The sequence below is a fragment of the Anser cygnoides genome, chromosome 3 (assembly GCF_040182565.1).
Source record: "Anser cygnoides isolate HZ-2024a breed goose chromosome 3, Taihu_goose_T2T_genome, whole genome shotgun sequence".
NCBI classification, from domain to species: domain Eukaryota; kingdom Metazoa; phylum Chordata; class Aves; order Anseriformes; family Anatidae; genus Anser; species Anser cygnoides.
Window position 1 is genome coordinate 47,843,243 of NC_089875.1, and position 25,763 is coordinate 47,869,005.

The window sequence follows — 25,763 nt, forward strand, 5'->3', positions numbered from 1 at the left end:
TATGATACTGTAATGGGCCATTACAGTCTAAGAAGACGACTTAGAGTTGGTTAGCATGCCAGGCAGAAATCTGAATCACAGCTCCCAGTACCTTAACATACTAAAGTGAAAATTTATGATCAGTACTGTTGAAATGTACCTTAATTTCCTGCATTAGACTGTCTGTCTTATATGGACATCTTTATAGTTTTAAAGTATTTTCTGAGTGTAGGAGATGGTCACATCTAACCAGTCTTTAGGTAAAATCAGGTTATTACAAAGCTGAGTTATACTGAAACGTGAAATGATTTTTTTCCTCAATGAGTACTTTGTTATCCTTGCCTGTGAAAAGCATTTATGTAAGTCATTACAGCAAAGGTGCAGCGCAGAGCAGTTTATTTTCCTGCATTCACAGGATGCCTGAAGAGCCTTTTTTTAGCCTTTTTTTTGTGTGTGTGTGTTTTTTGAGTCCTCAAGTTCTCACAAGTTCATAGTTCCCAGCTCTTCTGTTTTCCTTTCACTTCTGCTCTCTCGATTTTTTTTTTCTTTTCTTCTAAGGATGATTTTTGGAGGTGAACATATTGTAGTGAGCTACACTGTCTCCAAAACAAACAAAAGAGGGTGGGGAGATGATGACGGGGAGGAGGACAGGGAAAAGATGCAGCTGCTCATTTTTAATTTCTGAAACTAGCCTTGAATTCTGTGGTATTTTCTTAAGCTTTGTGATAAAAACTAGGCACCTAATTGAAAAAGTGCAACTTTATTTTACTGTGGTTGCCACAGGAGAATGTTAAAGCAGTAACAAATAGATTACTTGAATTATTATCTGAAACATTATTAATGGAAGATGTTTTGCTAGATGAGTTCTGAGTAGAAGGTTGCCACACCAGTGGAAGCTTCTGGAAAAGCAGCCAACCCCCACATGTTGATTTTTGTTCTGCCATGTTAACATCCAAGTCAGTAGAAGGTAATTCCGTTTATTTCACCTGCTAGGAAGCAGGAATCTCTGAAGGACTGGATTCTGTAATTCCTAGCTGGCTGTTCTGAAGTAATTTCTTTTGAAGCTGAACAAGCAATGTGTCCTTCCAGCAAAAAAGGCCAACAGCATCCTGGGGCTGCCTTAGGAAGAGCATTGGAAGCCGGTCAGGGGAGGTGATCCTTCCCCTCTACTCAGCACTGGTGAGACACGTCTGGGCTCCTCTGTACAAGAGAGACATGAACACACTAGGAGACACAATGAAGGCCCATGAGGGTGGATGGGACTGGGACTGGTCAGCATTGGGAAGAATCAGGGGGATCTTATCCATGTGCATAAATAGCTGTGGGGGAAACTGAAACGGACGGAGGCAGGCTCTTTTCAGTGGTGCGCAGTGATAGGACGAGAGGCAGCCGGTACAAATTGAAACACGGGAAATTCCACCTGAACACAGGAAAACACTCTTTTCACTGTGAGGGTGACCAAGTCCCAGCACAGGTTGCCCAAAGAAGTTGTGGAGCCTCCGTCCTTGGAGACTCTCCGTTCATCTCATCCATTCAAAACCCATCTGTTCGTGGCCCTGGGCAAAATGCTGTAGCTGACCGTGCTTGAGTAGGGAGGTGGCTTAGGCAATCTCTAGAGGTGCCTGCCAGCCTTGGTGCTTCTGTGATTCTTGTGTGGCTCTGATTTGGTGTTTAACTGAAGTACTCGGTGATGTCAGATACCACTGAACAAGTTGTATGTTCTCACATGCTTTTCTGAACAACATTAATGAAATAACATTATTAACGTTATTAGGCAAAAACTTGTGGTCGAGAAATAAAGCTTGCAACTATGTGTGGAATGAAACATGTTTGGAGCTCTGTTGCACAACTCTACGTGTTAGTGAGCTCTTGCGCACGTAAGTAGTCTCACTGACGTCAGTAAGAATACTCCTATATGTAAGTATTCACCAATGCAAGCAAGGGTTGCACAATATGTCCTTGTCTCTAATGTAAAAACATATGTAACACAGTATTTAATTATCACTTCAAGCCTTTTTTACTTCAGTAGCATATTCATTTAAATATCTGAAATTACACTGCCTTTCCTAGGCCATATTTTACTAATGTGGAGATATCGTTACATCCATCACCCAAAAAATCAGCAGAGCTATCACCTCTGAAAAATAATCTTTCCTTTTGTTTATTTATTCAGCTGAAAAAATAAGGGGTGGTAGAAAAGGAAAATATTGCTTTTCCTTTATTGTGTTTTAAATAAATTGGAGGTTCTAGCTTTTTTTTTTTTCTGACAGTTGGATAGTGTCAGTGCTTAACTTTCAATACTTAAGCCTGAAGGTGGGCTTTCTTCTCCCTAGAAAAGAATTAAATACGTTTGCTTTAATTTTTAATGTCAATTGAAGTTGCATCACTTCTGGTGGGGATCAGGGGAGACTGTCTTGTAGTCTTTAACATTCAAGTGGTAAAATTAGAACCTCTGTCACAAGAGTTGTTTTTTGAGACTTGTAGAAGTTTTTATTTTTAAAACTTGTTTTCTTTTTGCAAATATTAAAATTTGGTCAAGGTGCTTGAATTAGTTTAGAGACTTTCCAGAAAGTACTGTGAGATAGTGCATATGAATAGTTGGAGTTAAACCACTTCAGAATTGTGAAATGCTCTAAATATTATAATTTAGAAAAGGGAGCCTGTTTCGCTTTGTAAAGATGATAGGTGTTACTCATTCAGACTAGCAGTACCTTTGCAAAGACATGATGTTTAATGATGAAAACACTTTTATGCTAATAGCCAAAATATAAACAACCAACCAAAACAAACAGACAGATGGAAGTTGAAATAAGAAAAGTTGATGCTGGAATTAGAATGTGATTTTTTTTTTTTAATGGGTACAGCCATTCTTATTACAAACCTGAAGAGATTAACTGGGAAACATGCTAAACTCTTCTACAGCTTGATTTTTATTTTATTTTTTTGATTTAAAATCAGATGTCTTTTTAAAAGGTATTCACCACTTAAGCCTTCAAATTATTGTGCTTAATATAAGCTAACAGATGACATGTTTTTGTTAATCAGGAGGGCAGGATCTTGACAGTGCTTTTTGTCTGCCTTAAAATAAATGAACCTATGAACACCATGGCTAAGTTTTAGATCTGGTAAGAATGCTACCTTACAGCCTGCTCCTTGCATCCTCTATGAAGTCTTCCGAATATTCAAATACACAGTGGGCCTGTTTGTACTGCAGTTAGAGGATCTGTGAAATACATAATTTTAAGTAACAGAGATATATATTCTTTACATTTTATTTTAGATATGATGTTTTAAAAAATGCCTTAGTTGGGCTGGTATGGTTTATTTTGGGGGACCTCACTTCTCATGAACCAGACCAAACCTTGGCGGATGCAGTTGTGTTAGGTTTCTTTCTCAAAAGATAGTATCTAGAAAGAAACTAAAAGCTATCACACTAAAAGTGATTGATTTCTCTGGATTTTGTACTTTCCCAGTTTGTAAAGAATGTTGACTGTATTTTTGTTTGAACCTCCTCAGATGGTAAGGTTGGGGAGAATTAAAAGGAAAGACAAATCCTGATCTGTGCTGCTGCAGATCTGGTCCTAGTAGTGCCAAAGTAGAGAACACTCACGTATATGATCTCGTTGGCATGTACCATGTTACCTGACTATGTGTAGTTTTTACTTAAGAAGAGTCCTGTGCCTTGCGAAACTGTCCTAACAGGTCTACTAATGTAAGTGTTAAGACTAAGTAGGATGATCCTTTCAAGAGGAGGAAGTACATTCTCTGTATCTTATTTAGTGAAATAAATGAGTGAGACTTGGCATATATGTAGTATCCTTCAGAGGAGGTTTCATCATACTGGATCTTGTCTGTGCACTAAGTTAAGTAGCATTTTAGTTAAGAGTATTATGAGTTGATATTATAAATGATTTACAGAAATTTATTTGTGGGAGTTCATTTGAAGAAAAAAAAATCAGCAGTAAAATTTTGGTAGTAAAGACAATGGGGCTATTTTTGAGACAGAAGAGTTTACTCAAATATGGGGCTACTTCAGGATCAGGTGTCAGGTGGGGGAAGGTATTGCATCAGCCAGAAAATATTACTGGAAAAGTCATAAATTAAGAACTTTGTCCCAACACCTGTACTCAAGGGAAAAGTTAAGGTATTCTTACCTTGTATAATTATAAGCAGTCTAATTCACAGCTGTATATAATCTTTCCTGAGATTAGGTAGGTGAGTAGTAGGTAGTCGTGAATGACCTGACATTTTTCATATTGAGTTAGGAATGAGCTGTATTTTGGCACTTATCACTGTTAATTTGAGTCTCACTGGTCAGATGTATTTTGGGTAGGAGACAAGATACCTTGGCTTTGTGTGTTGGACAAGAGAATAAAAATGAGCAATTAATTATAAATCATACAGAGATGTTCATTATAAGTCTATAAATATCTTTTTTGCTTACTTCATGGTGATGCATTATTTTTAAGTATGTTGATAATTATTTTTATCAGTAACCTTAGGATGACACATAGCTTTTTCCTCAAGCAAAGATTTGAAATTAATTCAATTACAATTTGCAACTCCTAAAATATGTCTATATTCATTTTGTTAGCTTTTGCAGAGTGTTGATTAAATCCCAAAATTTGGTCCCGTCATGCACCTGGAAGGAGAATAAAGCTTGTTGCAGATCTCTCAGTTATTCCAAAGTGCTAATTAGAGTTGTGGAGAAACTGCTATCAAACCAAGAAAGTACTATTCAGATTTTTAACAAGCCACATACATCCAGGTAATGGATGGTATCACAGTGTAACGTTGTCCATGCTCTGCAGCATTATGCGGTTTGTACAATTTGGAGTGTGTATTGATACCCTGTGAAAAATGGTTATTCAAATTAGGAACACTTATTCATCTCATTAAGCCTATGTATAATTCCCATGGAAAGATTATAGGCTTTTTAACTCTAGCTAATGAAAACTGATTATATAAGCACTCAGGTGGCTTTTTGCTTTTCACCTTAGTTCTGTGAATCAGTGCTTAGAGCTGCCAGTAGTTTGTGGTTCTTGAGCTCTGGATTTTGGAAGACATAACCATCTGAGTCCCAATCTGATTCTAGGGCTCAAGCTTGCAAGATGCAGGTCTTATATGGAAATAGCCTCTTGAAAAACCACTGTGGAAGCTGGTAGAAGCTAAAGGCGTGTATGTCCATGTGTAGCTCGGCATCTGGTATGTTCAGATGCATAGACCCATCCATGGCTTTTTCATCAGGACTAAGGGATTTGAATTACAGTGTACCAGATAAAGTGATTATTGATATTCTTTTGTTATAGAAGAATTCTAGCTTTGGTTGACTGAGCTGATCTTTGTTTTCTCTCTCTAAAGCTTAATCAGGACTGCTGGTCTTCTGACTGAAACATCATACAGCATGCTGCTGCCTGCTGTATGCCTCTGAACAAGTGACTGCATCTGATTGAGGATGGAATTGTGATCTAAATGGATACAGAGCTTGCAATTTGATACAGTGATTTGAGGCTGGCAAAATTAACTCTTCATATCTATATGAAGATTTGAAATGTTTAATGATAGATTTTATGATGTGAAACAAATGTATACCTGTTATAAATACCCAGATCTGCAATTTAGTGGTATTTTGTACTGCATTATTATTGTTTTTTACTGCTAACACAGTTTTTTCAAGTATTGAATGCAGGAGCTGTGTACTGTTTTTCTCATAGCAATGCAAGCTGAGCTGGAGAACGAGGGGGAAAAAAACTTGAATGGAGCTGTTCACAGCTAAGTTTAAATGTGAATTAAATTTTCAAGACAAGAAAAATGAAAAAGGGGTTTGGACATGCTGACTGCTTACAGTCAGTGACTGTACCTTTTTTGCCAGACCAGTAATGTCAGGTTTCACAGAGTTTGGGCACTTGGTTGCATTACATTCCTGTATACTTAAATGGATTAAGATAAAAAATCTGACTTGAGAAGGATATTCTAAAACTGACTGTGCCTGTGGTTTTGAATCCTGATGCTTTGAACAAAGGAGGGATTGATTTAATGGGATTAATGCTTAATCCAAATGAGGCAACGTGCACACATGCCTTGAATGCTTTGGAGAATGACTACAAATATCATTTATTAGGTTTGGTTAGAAAGATACGGAGAGGTGATCTTTATGTTAGAAAGTGATGGCACATGAGTGCTTTAAACTAAAGGAGGTTGTAGAGGCAAAGTTGTGTTCAACTTGACTTTTCCTGGATTATTTTCAGATATTTTTAGGGCTTTTTAAAGTGTATTTGAGGTAAGGTTGTTTTCTGTCTCAGATATGGTATTACCTTATCTGAGAAGTGTTTATCATGTTTGTTGTTTGGTTGGTTGGTTGGTTGGTTTCGGCTTGCAGATTTTCTGTGGCACAGTATCCTGTTACTTATACGAAGACATTATGACTTTGCTCATATTTGCTGTGACTCTGTGGCCCCTCTGATTGCAGAGACATTGTAAAAACAAATAACCCCATGTGTTTCATTGAAAAAAAAAAAGTTAGTTACAGATGTAAAATTTAAAGTTTTTCTGTCCATCTTTATTAATAAAAGCATCGTATGCTTAAAATCAATTTGATTTCTCCTATTAAATAATCTATACCCTCACAATGGGTTTTCAAAACACTGTGTCCTGTCTAACTGTGTGAAACGTCTGCCATATGCATCAGACAGTGTTGCAAAGGGTTTGAGGAAAGCAGTGATTGCCATCTTTATAAGCATAGCGATTCTAAGGTAAAATGTTGAGCCCTAATACTTATTAGACCAGCTCAACAATTCTTATCTGTTCTTTTCTGTCTCTCCATGTCCCCCCAACCTGCAATCTTTTTATTTGCCTTTTTGTTTTGTTTCTTAAGGCTTGCTGTTCTCAAGTTTTCCTCTACAAGCGGGACCAGAAACTTTAGGTGAAAACTAAAATTCTTGCCTAATCATGGGATTTGATTAAGCTAGTGGCTTTAGAAAAAGGTCAAATATCACAGCACTAATGAAAAAATTTCAGAAATTGCTAATGATGTGACTGACTCATGCTGCTAAATGGAGCAGATTTTGAAACATAGCTCTAGGCTTCAATTCTTTCAGCTCATTCTCAGTTGATTCTGTTTTACACTGAGCTCAGTGAAGCTAAGGAACCTAAGGAATATTTTAGATATTTTGCACGAAAAAAAAAAAGCCCCCCCCCCCCCCCCCCCCCCCCCCCAAAAAAAAAGCAGAAAACATAAATATGATTTTCAGGTTATTTTCTGGCTGCATTATTATTATTGTTGTTTTTATTATCATTATTTAAAGGAAGGCTGTTGGAGACTGGCTCAAAAGCAAGGAGTAATTACTGTTACTTGAGGTTTTGAGAACATCTTGTTTCTTTTGGAATCCAGCTATGCTATATCTGGGATAGTAAACAAATAATGCAAAGGAACATTTTTATGTACTAGAATTTTTGGTCTGTGCTGTTGAATTGATAGATGGGTTTCTTGGCAGTGAGTTGGTTAAAGCTGAATAGTGATATCCCGGACTGTTCCCAGGTATTGCTCTGGAGGAGGGCCTGGCCAGGGATGGTTTCCTGCAGACAGTTTGCATGTGTTCACATTTCAGTGTTCCCTCATATTCATTATTGGAGGTCAGGATAGCTTACTAATATGAATGTAGGAAGTTCTAAGCCAGTTGGTTTGAGGTGAGTGAACAACCCTAGGCATATTCTGTTTATTGGTGCAGATAAGCCTATAACATTGCCTTTAAGAACCATCAGTGTTTAAGCCTGTAAAGTGAGTTTCTATGATGTTAGGTGTCGTTAGGTGTATGTTGTTGCACCTACTCAAAAAGCAGTTACCCTTTCAAGTAATAGTGAGTCTTACTATTTTTTTTCCTTTTTTTTTTTTTTTAATAAAGAAAGTGTTGATATCCAGTTATTTTCCAAAGAGTTGCATCTTAAGAGGAGTGCAGGATGTAAGACTGTTTTTACAGTTCCTGTCTCTCTTAAGCCCTAACATAAAAATTATGAGTACTGTGGTAATTAACGGGAAAAACATGAATAGATTTATTACATGAATCTTCCTATTCCATAAGCTCTGTCCTCTGTTATGCTTCATTGTTTCATTGGTCATACAAATTTACATTTGATTTGGAAACTGTCTTCATTCGCTTCAGTCTTCTTCAAAAGTCACTGTGCCACTACCAATTCTTTTAATTCTGCGATTGTAGAGGGTTTTGTTCTCTTTTTAAAGGTTCTGGACTCGTTATGGAATATTGACCCTAAGTTCTTTTTGAGAATATCCAGTGCCTGATTTCATCAGGTAGGTATGGATACACATGGTTCAGATCTTGAAAAGAAGGAAGTCAATGTCAGTATTCTGGTCAACACTCTGCTTTCAGTAAAAAACACTCATTTTCAAAGTGGTGTGCAAATTGCTGCAGAGGGCATCATGACTAATATATTTGCCCACTGTCACGGTGGGCGTGGTGTCGAATTTAGTTTGCTACTCTGGAAGGCCAGCTTTACGTTAGAAATGTTCATAGATGTAATGAGGTTGGTAGATTTGTGAATCTTTGAGTCTTATCCATATCTTTTTTTTTTTTTTTAATTTGAAAAGGATATGCGTACATATTTTTGCAGATATTTCCAAATTAGTATAAAATAGTAAGTCAGAAATCTTACTTTGGACAGCAGTTCTGAAAGCAGTTTCACTGAACTGAAGACCCACTAATCTTACAGTAAAATGATGCCCTTGCATAGCATGCCCAGCTGCAATAAACATTTCCTAATTTTCTCTTATTATGATTAGCATTTAGCTTTTTCTTCTTCTTTCTTTTCAGCACTACAGATTTTGTTTGTGAGTTATGAAACTGTTCTCCCACTGAATAGTGGGAAATTGTAGTGTGAATTCAGCTGAGCTCTTTTAGGTTGTGCCTGACATTATCACTAGTGAAATGTTGGAGTTAATAAAATGTAAGCATTACTGGTAGATGACAAGAATAACCCAGGCTTGAGATCCAGGTAACCAGAAAATCAAGCAATCTGCAATACTCAATCTGGTTTTGTATGACACTTAGAACATGTAAGTGCAGATATACTGGTAGTTTTTGGTGGTGCTGAGGTATTTGTTATCATTTGACTTTTAGTAGAAATAATTGCAAAATAATCCAAGTTCTAGTTATGCTTTTGAAGCCCAAATTACCTAATTTGGGTACACTGTTGAAATAAATGAAAAGAGATTTTCTTGTAGCAGTTAAGAATCTACATGAAAAAACTATATCTCTTTAAATAACTCTACTAAACTTGCTAAATGATCTTCAGATAAAGGTTTTCTTTATTCTTTTTACTTAGTGAAAGGGAACATGTTTTTAAGTAATGGTCACAGGGCCAATGAAGAGATAGTCTGTTTCAATAACTATCACAATCATTTGACTTTCTATTTTCTGTTGAAATTACTGGACTGTGGTGTTCAAGAGCAATATTGTAGTTAGTTTACTAAGACAAGAAAGGGGAGAAATTCATCCATAATTCTGTCTTCAACTATATGCATTTCTGACATTAAGTTCAGAGGAAAAGAAACGATTTAACCTAGCCTCTAAAGGAAAGTAAAACAAAACACTCTTTTACATGCTCCATTGAACATCAAGGAGCTATTTAAAAGAAAACAAATTTTAAAACCAAAACTTTGATAGACTGGCATGAGTTGTGTCAAATTAGATGGACAGCATATGCAAAATGGAAAAATAGGTACGTGACTATTTTGTAGAGTACACCAAAACATCAGACCAAGATGCATCAGTTTATAGAAATCTTGAGGTAAATATAATTGTTTTCTTTCCTTTCTGTCATTTGATTCTCCCTTCCCACTCCTAACATCATAGAATGAGCATACTGCCAGATAATATTGTCCCTTGGCAGTGAAAATGCTTTTCACTGATCAAGGAATTGCCTCTGCAGGCTGTTTCTACCCTCTGCTTGTTATGGAGCTTTGCCACTTTTAGATCAACATGCCCTAAAATAAACAAGTTATACTGAATGATATGAAAAGCACAATAAAGTGAAACACTTGCATAAAACCTGTCATTTATAGAAAGTCTATCTTTCCACTTACTGTTCAGACAAAGATAACCAAGAAATGGATAGAACAAAACCAAGCAAGCCTTGATTTAATGTTTGCCATGCATATGCATTAGCTTTTTAAGCTTAGATGGCATGGCCAAAGAGAACATTTCAAATTGAGATCTGCAAAGAGAACCTAAACAAACATGCTGGTCTGGAAGCTGGGAGCTGCTGACCTGGTGCACACATAGGCCTAGTGGAGCAGTTCCTTTGCCTGATTTGTTCTGAGGGAAATGAAAAAAGGATGTGCTTATCTGATATGCATGTATCCTTTTGTGTTATACTTTTATTATAATTTTCATAGTTCTATCATAAATCCAGAACAAATAGCTAACGTGTGCATAAAACCAGGCATTAGCAAGTTGTGCCAAAAAGATAACGGCATTGGAAGATGGGTTTTTCACTTAAAAATAAGCATACAAGAGGTTGTTTGGTGTGTGTGTGTTTAATTAAACAAGATGAATCAGGAAGGCAGACTCTGAAGTATAGATGGAAGAAATGGATGCTCAGCTGTGTAGATAAAGAAAAAAAAAAGATACTCAACCATAATGTCAGATTCTTCCCTTTATTCCCAGAAGAAATAAGGTCACTCCAGTCATTCTGTGTTTTCTGAACAGATACATCCTAAGCTGTTGGCCAGAACTCTGCCCTCTGGAGCGATGGTCCTTGTTATACTACCAGAGCTCTCTCAGAGGAAAAATTCATTTCCAGGAAAGAAGAATGGTGCTTCTGGCAAAAATAATGAATGATGAACTAGGATTTGGAAGGAAACAAGGGTTATGGGTCTTTGCTTTTTCACCAGATACAAGATGAGAGACATTCAGGGGCTGCATGAAAAGAAGTGAGCTTTTATTTGGGCTGCTTGTTAGAAAGCGTATGGATCACATAAATATGAATTCGTTACCACCTTTTTACTTAATTTTTATTTTATTATATTTATTTATTTATTTATCTATTTTATTGATTAGATACTATTGTGTATACTTCGTGGTCCTTTCCAGAGTTGATGAACAAGAGAAGGCATCCCTGGAGTCTATGGAGCACTGTGGAAGTAGCAGACACAGTAATCCATGTCTACTAGTCCAAAAGTAGTTTTGGGTAAGGGAAGAAGAATGGAGTAGTAGAGAAATGTTTCTAATGTGAATGGATGGAGAAAAGTTTACTGCCCAAAGTCTTTAAGACCAATACTTTACCTTACTAATAGAAAAATGAATAACTAGCATTATCTTGTAGTTTTGTTTGTTTTATTTCTGTAAATAATACCCATGATAACTTGCTAGTTCATAAACTTGTGTGTAAGTAGCATTGTCCCATTCATTCAAATATTATTAATAATTGACTCTATTCTTAAATGCATTTTTTTGCATATTTCAGGATTAAAAGACTATAAAAGTTCAATAGAGAAGTTGGCAATATTTAGCAAAAATCTGTGTACCAGAAGTTTTCAGGAACTTGTAAATGGAGAGCAAGTGTGTCAATGATTTACCATATGCATTTTGTTATGTAAAAATCTAAATCTTATTCTTATGTATACCTTACAATGTAGAGGACTTCATATATGCCATAAAATGATTTTTTACACTCAGTTGTACTCTTGTACTCAAGCTTCTTTATGACACTCTTTTTCCTTAATGTATATACAAGTGTACAAAATGTTTGAGTTGCTTTTAAAGGTTTACTTTCTATTAATGTTGCATTTTCTTAATGTAATAATTTGTGAAGTTACATGTGAAGTTACAGTGTCTTATTACTGTTTTTTTTTTTTGCCATGTTTTCATTTGTTTTGTTTTGTTTTTGTATGGCTGTAGCTAGTATTTTTCAACAAATTAGACTAAAGATCAGGAGGATCAATAAATCTGTTGTATGTAGAAAGTAGATTTAAATTACATTTTTTTAAAAACTCTACATCTGGTTTTAAATCCTATTCTGCTTGCTCCTATCTAAAAATCTGACATTGAAAAAATACATCTGCATAGGTGTATTTTGTGAAACAGAGCATAATTTAAAGATTGTTGTAGAATTTCTTATAGCAGCTTCATGAATTGCTTCTTCATGTAAGGTTAACATAGTTTGCTGGAATTGCAGGATACCTGGAGTAGCAATTAAACCCATGATGTGTGGACTGAACTCTTATTCCAAAATTGACATTTTATTGAATTTTGATGGGCATATTACAAAAACACATCCCATAAAGGTTTCAATCAAGTGTTTCCATTGAAGTTAAGGAATAAAGACTGCACACATTAGAAAGCAGAGGCTATTTTCACTTCAGAGACAAATCAAACCTTGCTGAATTTCCATTGCTAATTTTACAGACTTTCCAGTTCCTTTTTTCTTAATAGAAGGGAGAAGTGTTCATCTGTTTGCAGTCTAAAGACAACCTGGAACTAGCTGGCATTCTGTGACAAGCCTGTATTGATCATTTTTCATCCCAAACTTAAGAAGCAGATAAATTTCATTATCTTTCTGATGGCTAACTGATGAATATCCTCCGTCTTTACTAATGAAGATCAGGATGCTCATTTAGCTCTCTAATTTGAGTGATCCAGATTGGAGATTTTGTGTGTAAGTGGGAACACTAATATTTGAGGCTCTGGTAATCTGGGTAGGCTGCAGCTTCTGGTGGATAAGAGAAGTCAACGCGGTAAGCAGGGCGAGTGGAGCAGGTGGGCAGTGCTCTGCTGGCAGCGGCTCCCAGTTTGTGCTGTGGTGTTGCTTCCTGAGTGTTTTCCTAGTAAATATTTGTCAGAGACCTCAAAGGTTACAGTCATTGACTAGCATTTAAATACCCTGTAGCTCTTTTCAGCACATTCTGAGACTGTACTAAACATAAAGTAGGAAAATGGATCTCGTTGTAGAGCATTAATGCTCTCCAAAAGAGGTCAGCGTTGTTTGGTGGGAACTTTCTCTTCTGCTGAACCTAGGCTGCGTTCTGTGGTGACTTTTCAGCTGTACTGAAACAATTATGTTTATATACACACACCACGAGACGAGTATTTAGAGTCATTACAGCACTTGTTAGTCCTCTTCCCCTCGGATCTAATTAATGCTTTGTAGTTAGTGTATGCTCCCTTTGAGACAGCTCAAACCTTAGTCCCTCAGGGCATTTGCACTCATTTCCCATTCTCCTTTGAAAACCCTCAGTACTCATATTCCTATCCTTGAAGCTGGTGGTTTTGTTTGGTGTGTTTGTGAAGAGTTCAATCAGATTGTCACCTTATGAATTCGGTAATTTATTTATGATCGTATCAGGGATTTGAGAGTTTGACTTTTGCTTTGTTTTCTGAAGCGTGTACTGGTGTGATTCTTTTTGTGGCAGATATTGTAAAGCCCTTTTATCTACAGTTATGTTTATTTTGATAACCGAATTTGTAGGCATTGGAAGCACACATGTGGAAACGGTTTATATTTCAAAAGTTACTTAATTAACTCCAGTATTTAAAAGCTGCACTTGGTTTTGGTGTTGCATAATAGAGTTTTGGTTGCTTTTGCTGCCACTTGCCGTGAGAATACTGAATTTGCTGCAGTTCACTTTCTTCTTAAAGAGAGTTTCTTTATCAGCTCTCTGATACGTTCTCTTGCATATCTTGCAACTAAATAATTTCAGAGTGGCCAAAGCAGAAGTCCAGATTATTTCTTGACTGCAAGCCTCTAGCATTTGCACACCCTTGTGTTATCCTTTCCGTGCTATGATACACCCAGCCTGAGCCCATAGCTAGTTTTTCCTTCCTTACCATGTTTAAAATGTCTTTTGCTTTCACAGAAGAAATCCCAAATAGCTTTTTACTCCCCCTTTGCTGTAGTCTCATGTCACTTGCTCAACAAAATTGGGTGTGGAGACTTTGTTGTTTGCTGCTGTCTAGAGGCATGTTTCTGTTTTTTGGAACTGTTTGTGTTTTCTGTTTCCTTTTAAAAGCTGCTTGCCCAGCTCGTTTCACTACTTGCCCCAGCATCCATGTTCTATATCACAGATTTCTTCCTGTCCATTTCTCTCAGGAATGCTTATGTGTACTCCTACAGGGTGCTTTCTATACACAGCATCTCGCATCCATGTGTTTTGCTTCTACTGTTTTTTATATGGCAATTTACTTTATTTGATTGGATATCATTCTCTCTGGGAAAACTATTTAAATAGGCATGTATTCAATCAGCATGTTAAACAAAAGGATGAGGATTGTTACTGGCATCTGTGTATTGTTTCATGTGGGGAATTTTATACCAATTATATAATTGATTAATATTTTCTCTTGCAGGTTTAACAGATGAAAAAGTGAAGGCCTATCTTTCTCTTCATCCCCAGGTACTGGATGAGTTTGTGTCAGAAAGTGTAAGTGCAGAAACTGTTGAAAAATGGCTAAAAAGGAAAAATAACAGACAGGAAGGTAAGTTTGCAATTATTTGTTTTATTTGCAGTTAATATTTAGCTTTGAACAGCTTAGCTCTTATTTTTAGATTTAAAAAAGAAATCTGTTTTGGTAGAAACTTGGCTGTTGTAATTTTTACATATAGGCTCCACCGTTTTTTGAAAGGCAAAAGAAGTTAAAATTTTTTATTTTCTTCAATCTTTTCAGCCTTTAAGCATTTCTTGTTGGAATGTACTGGTATTCATTTGCGAGGTTCAGTTTAGTATTTGTAACTCAAAATCGGTATCAAACTAAAGTGCAGTATCTGTAACATTACTGTGTGTTTTAAGAACGTAATATGGGCTTCTTGCATCTGAATTTGGCAAGTTTTGAATAAAATTATGTTGTACTTGAAGAATGTAAACCTCAGTAACGCACAGCACCATCACAGAAGTTCCTGTTTGCAACACATTTTAAGTCAGTTTTAGACAGGAACATTGACACACAGATTACAAAACGGTCTGTTGAATTCTGGGGGGGGGGGGGGTCCTTGGCTTTAGGTATAATCCCTCACTTAAACCCTTGTTTAAAATACAATTTATAGTTGGGGTAAGGGATCTTGATGCAAAAATTGAATGAATGATTTGGATTGCATTTCAGCTTCAGGAATCCTATATTGTTAAGTGGATTCCAGTTGCTTAAGTTTCCTTTTGTTGTTGTTGTTTTTTAGTTTTGCTTCACTTTATTTTTTCTTTGTAATGCTTGTGCAAGGTGGGGAAGGGAAATGACCTGAAAATACATTTCTGTGAAAGTGCTCGTGAACATGCTCATGAAAATTTTTGAGCCAAATACAAAAGCAAAGTAACTGTTGACCATTAACTTAGCACAGTTTGAACATGAATAACTGCAACGGTTATTTTGCCCACTGTTTTCTCAAAGTTTAAAACTACTGCTTTGTGACTAATTCTCCAAAAACTGTTAACTTAAAATCATTGAGAAATAGTTATGCTGTCACCTAAATTCAACTTGGTATCTGTTGTCAGGTGGGTCTTTCTGTCTTCCCTGATAGAAAGCACCTTCCCTGGTGCTGACAGTAATCATTAAGGTGTCTGTATTTATTACAGTAAAGGCAGTTGTACAGATGTGGCTTTCTTAGTGTTGGATTTTAGATGAAAATAAGCAGAATTACACTTGCCAAGTCAAAAAGAATAATTTGAATGCATTTCCTTTTTAGAATGCAATAGATAATGATTAGTCTTATCTGTGGATTTCTTTTAGGAAGATAGTCTGTAGCCACATAAAACGTTACTGATAGCAAAATATCTTAATTTGTCAGAATGCAACATTTCTAGAAAAAGAAAAAAAAAAAAAGCTTGCTAGATCTTTTACCCAGTTTGCGTTATGTCTGTGCCAATTCTACTACCAGACTAATGGTGGCAGTGACAAATAAGAAGAGCACTGACTCTTTTGGTGTCAGCAAAGATCTGTGATGAATTCAAGTGAACACGTACCTTAAGTCACTTTAAAATAGGGTTATAATTTTTCCCCTACCCCTCTCGTTTTAGAGATTTTTCAGAATGCTTTCAGATTTTTACATCAAGTAATCCGATACGGACAGAAAAATAAACCCTGTTTTTATAAAAAAGTTGCCAGGCAGGCAAAATGCTCTTTTGAGATCTTTGGCATAGTGTCTGTACTCTTATATGTTGGTGACGCAGAACAGTCATTAACTTATATGCAGAAATTGTGTCCTGCCTGCTTTACAGGCATCCAGCTGTGTGTGCTTCTCAGCCAGAAGTCAGTGGGCCTGCAGTCAGGGTAATTTATCTGAATTTCATTAGCGTGAATGTAAACTGAAATGTCTGATTTGAACTTAAATGAACTAAAATTTTTCTGTGACTGAAATTCACTGAATTAGTTACTTCAGCTGTATTTCCTTTTTGTTGAACTCAAAGTACTGAAAAGGGATGAGATCAGTGAATATTGCAATACTTCATGTATAACAAAGATTTACATTCCAAAACACCATAAATTGTGTCATCTCAGCGCACCAGGTAAATCTTATATCTATCACAGTAAATGCTAGCTTGAAAGTGGCCCATGACAACAGTGATCTACCTGGGATTATGGATTTTATTTATTTATTTATAGTTTACTGTAGTAAACCTGCATAGACAGCACAGGGACAGAACACTGTTGATACTAGTGCTTGGCTATTCACTGAAAATCTTTGGACCCTGTCTGTTTTCTACCAACTAAATGCATACTTAAAACACATCCAGGTCTTGTATTGTTGCATACAGCATTTCCAAACAATCCTACTGGTAATAAACTAACACTCGAGTTTTAAATTGTGTGTGTCCAGATCATGACTTACACAGGAGACTTGCTGAAATAGGAGCACAAAGTGGACTGCGATTGATGCAAAATATATATTGTTTTTATTTTATTTTAAAGCAACACAGACAAGTAAGAGGTTGTCTTGAGTAAAGAAACAGATTTGGACTTTGTTTTAATTCTGCTTCAATATAGTTTACATATTAGCTATGAAATAAGATTGTTTACAAATTAATCCCACTACTTGTAGTCTGTGCTTCATGCACTATAGACTCAGGGGATATTTTATGAAGTTTATAGATCGGAAAAAACGTTTTCATATAGACACAGTAGTAACAGAAGAAAGTGCCTTGGCTTGTATACAAGATGTATACATCTTTCCTGGTGTGCCGGTATAAGTTATACCATTAAGTTACATGATGTTAATTTAAAGATTAAAGGTATGTTTGGGTAAGAGGAGATTTTTTTTTTCCCCAATGGACTTTAAGAGTATCTGCAAGGAGTTTCTTTCTTTTCCAGATACTTAGATATAGTACTTGCAGAACTCACAAAATGTCTTCCATTTGTCCTCTTCCATGTCATTCAAGCACAAGTAACAAGGTGACTGTAATAAGAGCTGTAAGATTATGCAAGTTTTAGGCCCACAGGTTTCCCACAAATTTCTCACAAAAATATTTACTGACTCCAACCTTAAATATATTATTCAAAGCTTCACTGCAGCAACAATAAAAAGATCCTAAACACACTGATTGTAATCCAGATGAGCTTCTTTTACAATGATAATAGTAAATTTAACGGGTGTCTTTCATACTGTTAATGGCCTTTCTGTATAGAAAAAAAAGGGCAAACTGTACTGACACAAATAATTTCTGCATGGAGAACTATATCATATCTTGCTCTGTGGGAGCCGAGGTATCACTTCAGTAAGCAGGTGGTCCTAATGTTTTTAAGGTGGTGGGTATCAGACACAGAAGAAAAGAATGATACTCTTACTGGCAGCTGAAGGGACACCACTTCTGTCCCATTTTCCTTTTTATCAGCAAATAAAAAGAGTATTGAACATCTCTGAACAAATCACAACATTTAGAATGGTTTCCTTGGATGTTGATCTATATAGAGAAGATATTCCAGATATGTTGGGTTTGTGATTAAATTTGGTGTTCCCTTGTCAGATAACGCTTTTGTTAAGGTTTCAAAACAATTGCAGTGAGTAGTAGTTTGGATTCAGATGTTCTTAATTTTATCAAAAAAATAATCTTTCTTTTTGAATGTTCTTGTTCTTCTTGTCTAAGCCAAAGATATAGCTGTTCTGAAAAATTATGTAATTCTTACAATGTAGGGAAGAGAGAGAACAAAACAACTATTTAAAAGAAAATTATTGTACTGATTCCAAATTAGTAGTTCAGAAGTGACTATCAACATTATCATTGTCAAATATGTGTCAAAGAATGTGAACAAAGGATTTTTATAACTCATGCATGAAGATGATTATAAATACTTGCTCACAGTGGTGGAAGAATATAATAAACCTAGGAACCTTTTGACTTAGCCCAGTCTGTGTTATTCTGGACAAACTTGATCAGGGATTGTGGCCAACAGACTTTATGTGGAAGACATTGTAAATATCAGTTAAATATAAAACCTGAAATTTCATTAATGATCCTATTTATTAATATGTTCATTAGTTAAGTTTCGAAAATGGTTGGTAATGCCTGCAATTTGACTAGAGTAAAGTATTTCCAATATAGAAGGAGAAAGGATCGCATTTGTTTGCTTCTGTTTGTGCTATGTCACTTAATTTTACATTTCTAATCTTTTTGATGAGCATATTCTAAGAAAAAACATAATGAACTCCACAATTGTTTCTCTTGGTAGGACATTAAACTCTGATGCAGACTGAAGTTTCCACAGTAATTTATCTGAGTTTCTAAAATTACTGCATTGCATAGGAATCTGTGGCTTCAGATTAGTCTCATTCACAGACACTCCTGAAGTGTCACAGGGCTTCTCCATGAGGCTAAGTGAAAACATCCCAGGGCACTGTATCTTCTGCCTGAGTGTCCAGATATCTGTTGGGAGGAGTGCATTTGTGGAAGAGAAAAATGAAGATTATGGGAAGCAGTCATTTTGAAATATCCATCTCTTTGTTGCTTTTCTTACACTCATGTCTGCTATTCATCTTTTTTCCCCCCATGTTTCCATACAGCAACATCCACAAAGTTTTGTCCTGCCAGTTCTAGACTTTTCTTTCTGGTCTGTACTTTTGTTTTCTTGGCCACTTCTTCCTCTCTCTACTCCAGAGACTGGTTCATCAAAGCACATGGGTGTGTGCTTAATTATTGCTGGATCTGGACATGTCAACAACTTTGTACACTGTTTTCATCCAAGAACACTTGCCAAAAACATGTAAAGCTATGTATAAGGGGAACTTAAGGTGCTTTCATACCATACAAATGCTGTTCTTATGTAATTATTGAATACATTTTTTAAATGGAAACATTTTATACAAAATGGTACATTCAGTACACTGTGTGACTGATTATACACAGTCATAAGTTGCTGTGTATTAAGTGCAGTTGACTTACTGCATTTAAAGAAATACAACGTTTCAGAATTAACTTGTTTAAAAAAGAAAAGGAAAAATGTAAAGAAACTAGAAAAGTCATTGCTTAATATGATGTTACTGTGATGTTATTGTAATGCTCATTCAGGATGTGTAGTCCTTAAGAAGACATCCCATAATTTTTTTCCTGGACTTTGAAAAAAAACCACGATTGATTGTCTTAGAGTAAGTCGAAAGTATTGACATCCTACTACTAGTATTTCCAATTACGGACCTTGTAATGTGTGTCTATGCCATAATCTGCTGTATGTTCAAGCAATAATAGAGAATATTGTGTAATGTGAGCAAAATAATGCTTCTTTAGAAACCCTAGCTTTAGCATTTTCTTATATAAGTTTTATAAACAGAAACATTAAATGACTTTTTAAGTAATTTTAGATATTTTCTTTTTATAAACTGTTGATTTTTACTTTTATGCTTTCCTGTATCTGTTAGTTTACTGTCAGTGTTAAACGTGCTGTTCAACAGATATTCTTTTGCTAATATGATGCAAATGATTAAATCAGTGTAATCGGTTGTTTCAGTTAAAGGGCATTCATCAACATTCAAAGTTCTTTTTCTTTTTTTTTTTATTTATTTATCTATCATTATTCAATAAATCAGAGTGTATTCATTGCTACTTTTATGTAATTACTATAAGCAGACTGTCTGACTGCAGTATAAAATAGAATTCTTCATTAGTCATTTAAATGCATAATTTTTTGGTGGTGTCTCATTCCTGTGTTGGTTCTTGTGAAGCAAATATGACAAAAGTGTGGGTACAGAATGCAGATTAAGCCCTGATGCCATTCTTCCCTAAGCTCAGCCATTTTGATTTTCACCCTTTTCCTATCTACCATGTGTTCCAGAAGTGCGCAAAGGTTGCAGTGAGATTTGGTGCACTGTATAGCTTTTAGTTTGGTAAAAGGCTGGAAATAGTTATCTCTGTACATTCACTCTAATAATTTTGAAAACCACTGTAGCCTCATTTTGGTAGAAAATTGAGTAGGCTTCCAGAGGAAAGATGTCTGCATAAAAACCCTCACCTGAATGTTGTTCCTCTGGGTCTTCCCAGGAGACCCAGAGAGCTTTGAAAGCTATCAAAGATATTGCCTATGAGCTAACTGAGCATAGAGAGAATAGAGCTCTCTATGTACTCTATTCTAATAGAGTGTAGGTTAGGAAAACCTCTTTCTTATTGTATGGTCTGTGCTAAGCTGAAGGTTTCAGGGACTGAAACGATTCTGTGCCTGAGCTAGTTTGTTTAAGCTTGATGCCTTCTCTTTGTCTAAAGCCCTCAGGTCTTTTTTTTTTTCTTGTTTTTTTTTTTTTTTTTTCTCTGTACTAGAGAAGGAATTGGAAGAATAGGATCTGTGGCAAAACACCTCATCATACCCTGACTTTGAGACAATGTACAGAGAGAGAATTTCTTTACTAGTCTTTAGCACTAATACTAAAAGAGAAAGCTGCAACATAAAAACATTAAAAACAAAATCCCCCCAAAACTGTCATCTGAAATAGAAAGAAAATAATTTCTTTTCTGATGATGCACTTTCAGATTTTAAGGTATCAGCATGATGTGCTTTAAATTTTATGGCAGTCATCTCTCTGTTACATTAAAAAAAGAGCCTGTGCTGAATTTTCTAATTTTTTACAACTTTGCAGTTCCATGCTAACTAATCAGAAATAACTTTTCTGTAGTGTAACACAGTAGTTGTAGCATACTGAATGAAGGATACTTGGAAGCTGGAGAGTGTCACTGTTGTGATACTCCACAGCTTGCTGTGATTCTGACATCTTCCCAACCTAGGTAAAAGGAAATATCATGGCAGCATCTTAATGATCTCCTTGATTTATAATTAGTCTGTCTCAATATTTCATTGATGCTGCAAACATGCTGTTTCATTCTGATGCAGCCCTGCTGCGTTTATGTTTATGTGATATCCAAGCAGACATGAATACTTGCCAAAACGCACAAGTGAATGTGGGAATGATTTGGGTAGTGTGTCACTTGCAGCATGGACACAAACCTAGTAGCTCTTAGTGCTTCTTATTACCAAACACCACTATTTACACATTTTGGTGCATCTGTTAGAAGCATTTCTGTAGAAGACAGAAGGGATCCATCCTCCAGTCCCCTTCAACGCAAGCAGCATAATCGCTTTCCCTGTTCTTACTCTTCTGTTAGAGTCTGCTAACGGCCAGTTGGAGAGGAGGCATTGAGCTAGGTGATCCTGATGGTCTGAACCAGTATGACTGTTATGCTAATGGGTGCTACTTTTCTGGGAGAATAACCAGACTGGTAGCAGTTGTCTTGAGCTTTGCAAGATTGATACTGTGAATGTTTTTCTTGGGAAAATTGCAATAATATCTGGAGATTTGACTGTGTAGATCCTGTTTGTCTGCGTACTTTGTTCTTACTTCTGTAGAGATAAAATTGATCTGTAGATTTTTGTATGAAGTAGTTTACGGGTTGCCATTTTTCATGTCAGTCATAGTGCCTAGGAAGTCTATGTTAGTATATTAGTGCTTCAGAGGTAGACAGACAAAGTGATGGCACATCTTAGAGCTGTGGAAGAAACCTACATGGGAATGTCATTTTAGTTCAGATGACGAAAGTGGCATACATTTGTCACAGATAAGGAATAATTTTGGAGCTGATTCTTGAGGAGATGGTTGTATTGTGCCACTGCTTTTAAAAGTCATTTTATCAGAGTCAGTTCCCCAGTTGGTATAATTGTCTGAAGTGAAATTGCTTCTTTCCCATGCGTACAGTTCAGCAGATTATTTATTTATATTTTATTGTTTTCCCTGAATTAAACAAAACAGAGCCACCTTAGAAATTGATTCATTTTAGCTGTGAAATTGTTGAGGTGGAGTTGTGAAAAAGCTTATGTTGCCAGGTTGTTCCTTTGGGCAGAGAAAAGATGAGTGGAAAGGATATATAGGTCAGGAATTGCTTGTATATACTTATAATACAAGAATACTGAACAGTGGCCTTTTGGTAGAAAATATGGTGTGAGGTCTTGAGTGATGATCATGATTTTTGTTCAGAATGTATCTTGACGTTGAAGCAGTTACTGATTTCATTCTTTTTTATCTGAATGGCTGTCACTAGCAAATTCCAAACAAATGCAGAAGTAAACCTGGCACATTACTGAATATGTTTCTGGATTATTTTCTTATAATTTGTAACAATTCTTGTTTAAATTTTTGTTTTGTTTTGTTTTCATTTATGAGTGGGTTACATGAAGGAGCTGATTTTTTTTCTGGAAATCTTGTGCATATTTAGAATTGTTTGGATGGTCAGAGATTTGCAGAAGGTAATCCTCTAATGATGAAATGTTTGGCCTTAGGGAGCAGACGTCACTGCTTGGTCTGAGTCCTCTCTTGAGCTAATTATGCTAATCACATTATATCTAGACCAATTATTCTCACCATGTACTTACACTGATTTTTGTTGTGTCTATGTTTGACTTGAATTAAGAGGTTTTATGGCTGATAATGTTTCTTTTTTTTTTGTCTATTCAAAAATTAGTGTTTCTCCTTATAAGCCTTGCATCACTGAATCATTTTCTTGCCCATATGAATGAACTATAATAGAAACTAAGAAGTCTGTGATTTTGACATGTTACAACCTTTTAGGTACATTAGGGCATGGAACTTCTTTTAGTATCTTAGTGAGAAAGAAGTTTCCCAGATTTCTTATCATTTCTCATCAGTTCACCTTTTGAACCTTTCCAGGTGATCAACGTCTTCTTTAAAGTGTGAACAGTGTAAGAGAGAGAATGTTGCAATAATGCATTCATTAGCAATATAAAACCATGTCCCTCCTTTTCAAGACAGTATTCTTTATTGTTGTCTGGCTTTGCTGCTCTTTATTTTCAGATCATTTCTCTCCTTTACACAGGATCTTTGGTTTTAGAGTAAAAAAAAAAGCAAGCAAGCAAAAATATTTGGTCTCTCACTGTTTAATGGAGAAGCTCCACTCTAATCACATGGGTGGAGAATGTATACCCACATAGCCAACACTTTTTAATAATGGTGATTTATGATGATGTAAGCTAACCTGTTTTACCTGCATTAAATAGGAGTAGGAACATTCCCATGGTCTGTAAGCTGAGAAAGCAATAAATAAGAGCAAGAGAAGAATAGTCATTAACTTTATGGGACCATTACTTTTAAATCCAAGTACACAAGTATTAACCTGGAAAATGTTGGGTAGACAAGGCCTGTAATCACACATTGACCAGCAAGGATATAAAGAACAAACTGTGAAATAGCTATATATGTTAGCATTGCTTGTTCTGTCCATTAAATGAGATTTGCATCTCTGGTGAAAAGACAGCATGTGATCATGCAGTTTAATAGTCTGTTGTGCTACATGTGCACAAAGAAAGGATGAGTAACATATTTCTTCATGGATATTCTGTATACCAGTAGTGAAAATTCATTTCAGCAAAGTTCTTGATACCCCATCCATTTATATTTTATGTCTAAAAAACCTGTTATCTCCTTAATCTTCCAGAAAGCACAGGTAGGCCACAGGATGAAGGAAAACTCATCTTTTTTCTGTGGATATGGCTAGCGGATTTAGATGGTTATGCTGTACTCTGAGAATAGATGATTTTATATTTCTGTGGGTGGAATTGAATAAAGATGTTTGTCTTAAATGCATACTATCTGTTAGTGAAGATTTTTAGCAGTGGGCTTCTGGTCTCTAGTCTTAAGACTTTGGACTCATTGCAAAGATTGAAGAGTAAAGCACAAACATCAGTATATCCACATTATGGGCTCTCCATTTGTCATCTTGTTGTGGTTTAGTACAGTTGCTCCAAAGAGATTATTTTTCATGATGAGCTGTAGACATTCACTTTATTTGTCCAAGTGGTCATTGGCAGGTAAGTACTTTCAAGAGCCAACATTGTCTAAAACAAACTTCTTCATAGTAGTACTTCTTCATAAATCCCAGTAACTAACTTTAAATTAGACTATGATAAAATAGTTTTTTTTTTTTTTTTTTTAATTATTATCTCATAAAATGGCTTGGGTTGAAAAGGACCTTAAAGATCACCTAGTTCCCACCACCTGCAAATATTTCCTTTATATTTTATGAATGCATGTTAAATTGCATTCCTGCTTAAGTCTGGAAGAGGAAGACCGAAGTATGACTTCATTCCCATTGTTTTACTGCTATGCATTCCCTAACTTGTTTCTTCAGGTGACAATACTTGGTTATATATGTTACAGGGAGGAGACATGTTGCATATAAATGAACATGGCTACCTCTGTTTAGCTGCCATAAGATTTTGTTGAAGGAAAACTTATGTCACAAATATTAGTCAAATCCTTTGAAGATATTAGTAAGCACATGGATGAAAATTGCTTAGTTCAAAGTGAGTATTCATGTTTTAGAAAAAAAAAACAAACAACAAACACCTAAGCTTTGAGATGACTTTTCTTGAAGACAGTCAAAGATATAGGTATTAGAGAAAAAGTCCTCCTATGGATTACTAAATTGCTAAAAACTGGGGAATAAAATATATGAATGCCTAGGCAGATTTCATAGTGCATGAAGTAATCAGTCATCTGAGAGGGATTTCCATTGTCTTAAGCTCCTCAGGAAAAAAAAAGGGGGGGGGGGGGGATGCATATTAGTATGATAAAGTTTCAGACAGTGAAAATTAAAACCAGATGTATAGAGTCTCAAAAGAATCTCATAAAGCTAAGTAGCTGAAAAACAAAGTAGTGGATAAATACCAGTTTTGACTGATCTTTGCCTTGGAGGCCAAGTTGCATGACACAAGATACAGCTACAAGGCTAAACTGCTTTTCTCTTCCAAATAGGATGCTGCATCTACCTTCTAGAATGGTCCTGGGCAAGTACTAGTCCTCTGAACTGAGCCCATAAGTTGTTTTGGGAATGGGCAAATTGACATGGTCCGAGTCATGCCAAGGGTGCAAACAGTTAACCTAGCCTTATTTTCTCTGTTACTTTATGCCTAGCCTGAACTAGCTAGTGCAGCTCAAGAAGAGGTGCTGGGAATATATTGGAAAAAATCAACCCTATTAGTGCTTTGCAACAGATAGACAGTTCAGCCAAATATAGCCAGACAGGAAACATCATTAAGTCATTGTGGAAATTTGTGATTAGCTTGAATTTCAGATGCTCTGTACAGGTAATGCCACCATCTCAACATATACAGAAAGACAAAGATGTCCAGATGGATAGAATTCTACAAACTGTATTCTTGAAAGTCAGAAAAGCAAACAAGAAAGGAATTATTCTTTTAATTTACATCTTTTTACTGATCTAATATGCAATGAGCTGATGGTTCTATCATCACACTCAAGGGGGGCAATGAACTGTTTGACTAACAGCATGTGAGGATGGTAAT

At 35.9% G+C, this 25,763-nt stretch overlaps 1 protein-coding gene across 5 annotated transcripts in view; it reads left to right on the plus strand.

Annotated features, from left to right (window-relative positions):
• The window catches only part of PDE10A (phosphodiesterase 10A), a 371,561-nt gene that overhangs the window by 246,599 nt on the left and 99,199 nt on the right, over positions 1 to 25,763 (plus strand). For 4 of the 5 annotated variants that reach the window (XM_066994132.1, XM_048067853.2, XM_066994131.1 and 1 more), the window contains exon 2: positions 14,337 to 14,465. In XM_066994132.1, the coding sequence (XP_066850233.1) occupies positions 14,337 to 14,465 (129 nt within the window). Of the gene's footprint in view, positions 1 to 11,006; positions 11,182 to 14,336; positions 14,466 to 25,763 lie in introns of those variants that run through there. The other variant, XM_066994134.1, reaches the window with a different exon arrangement.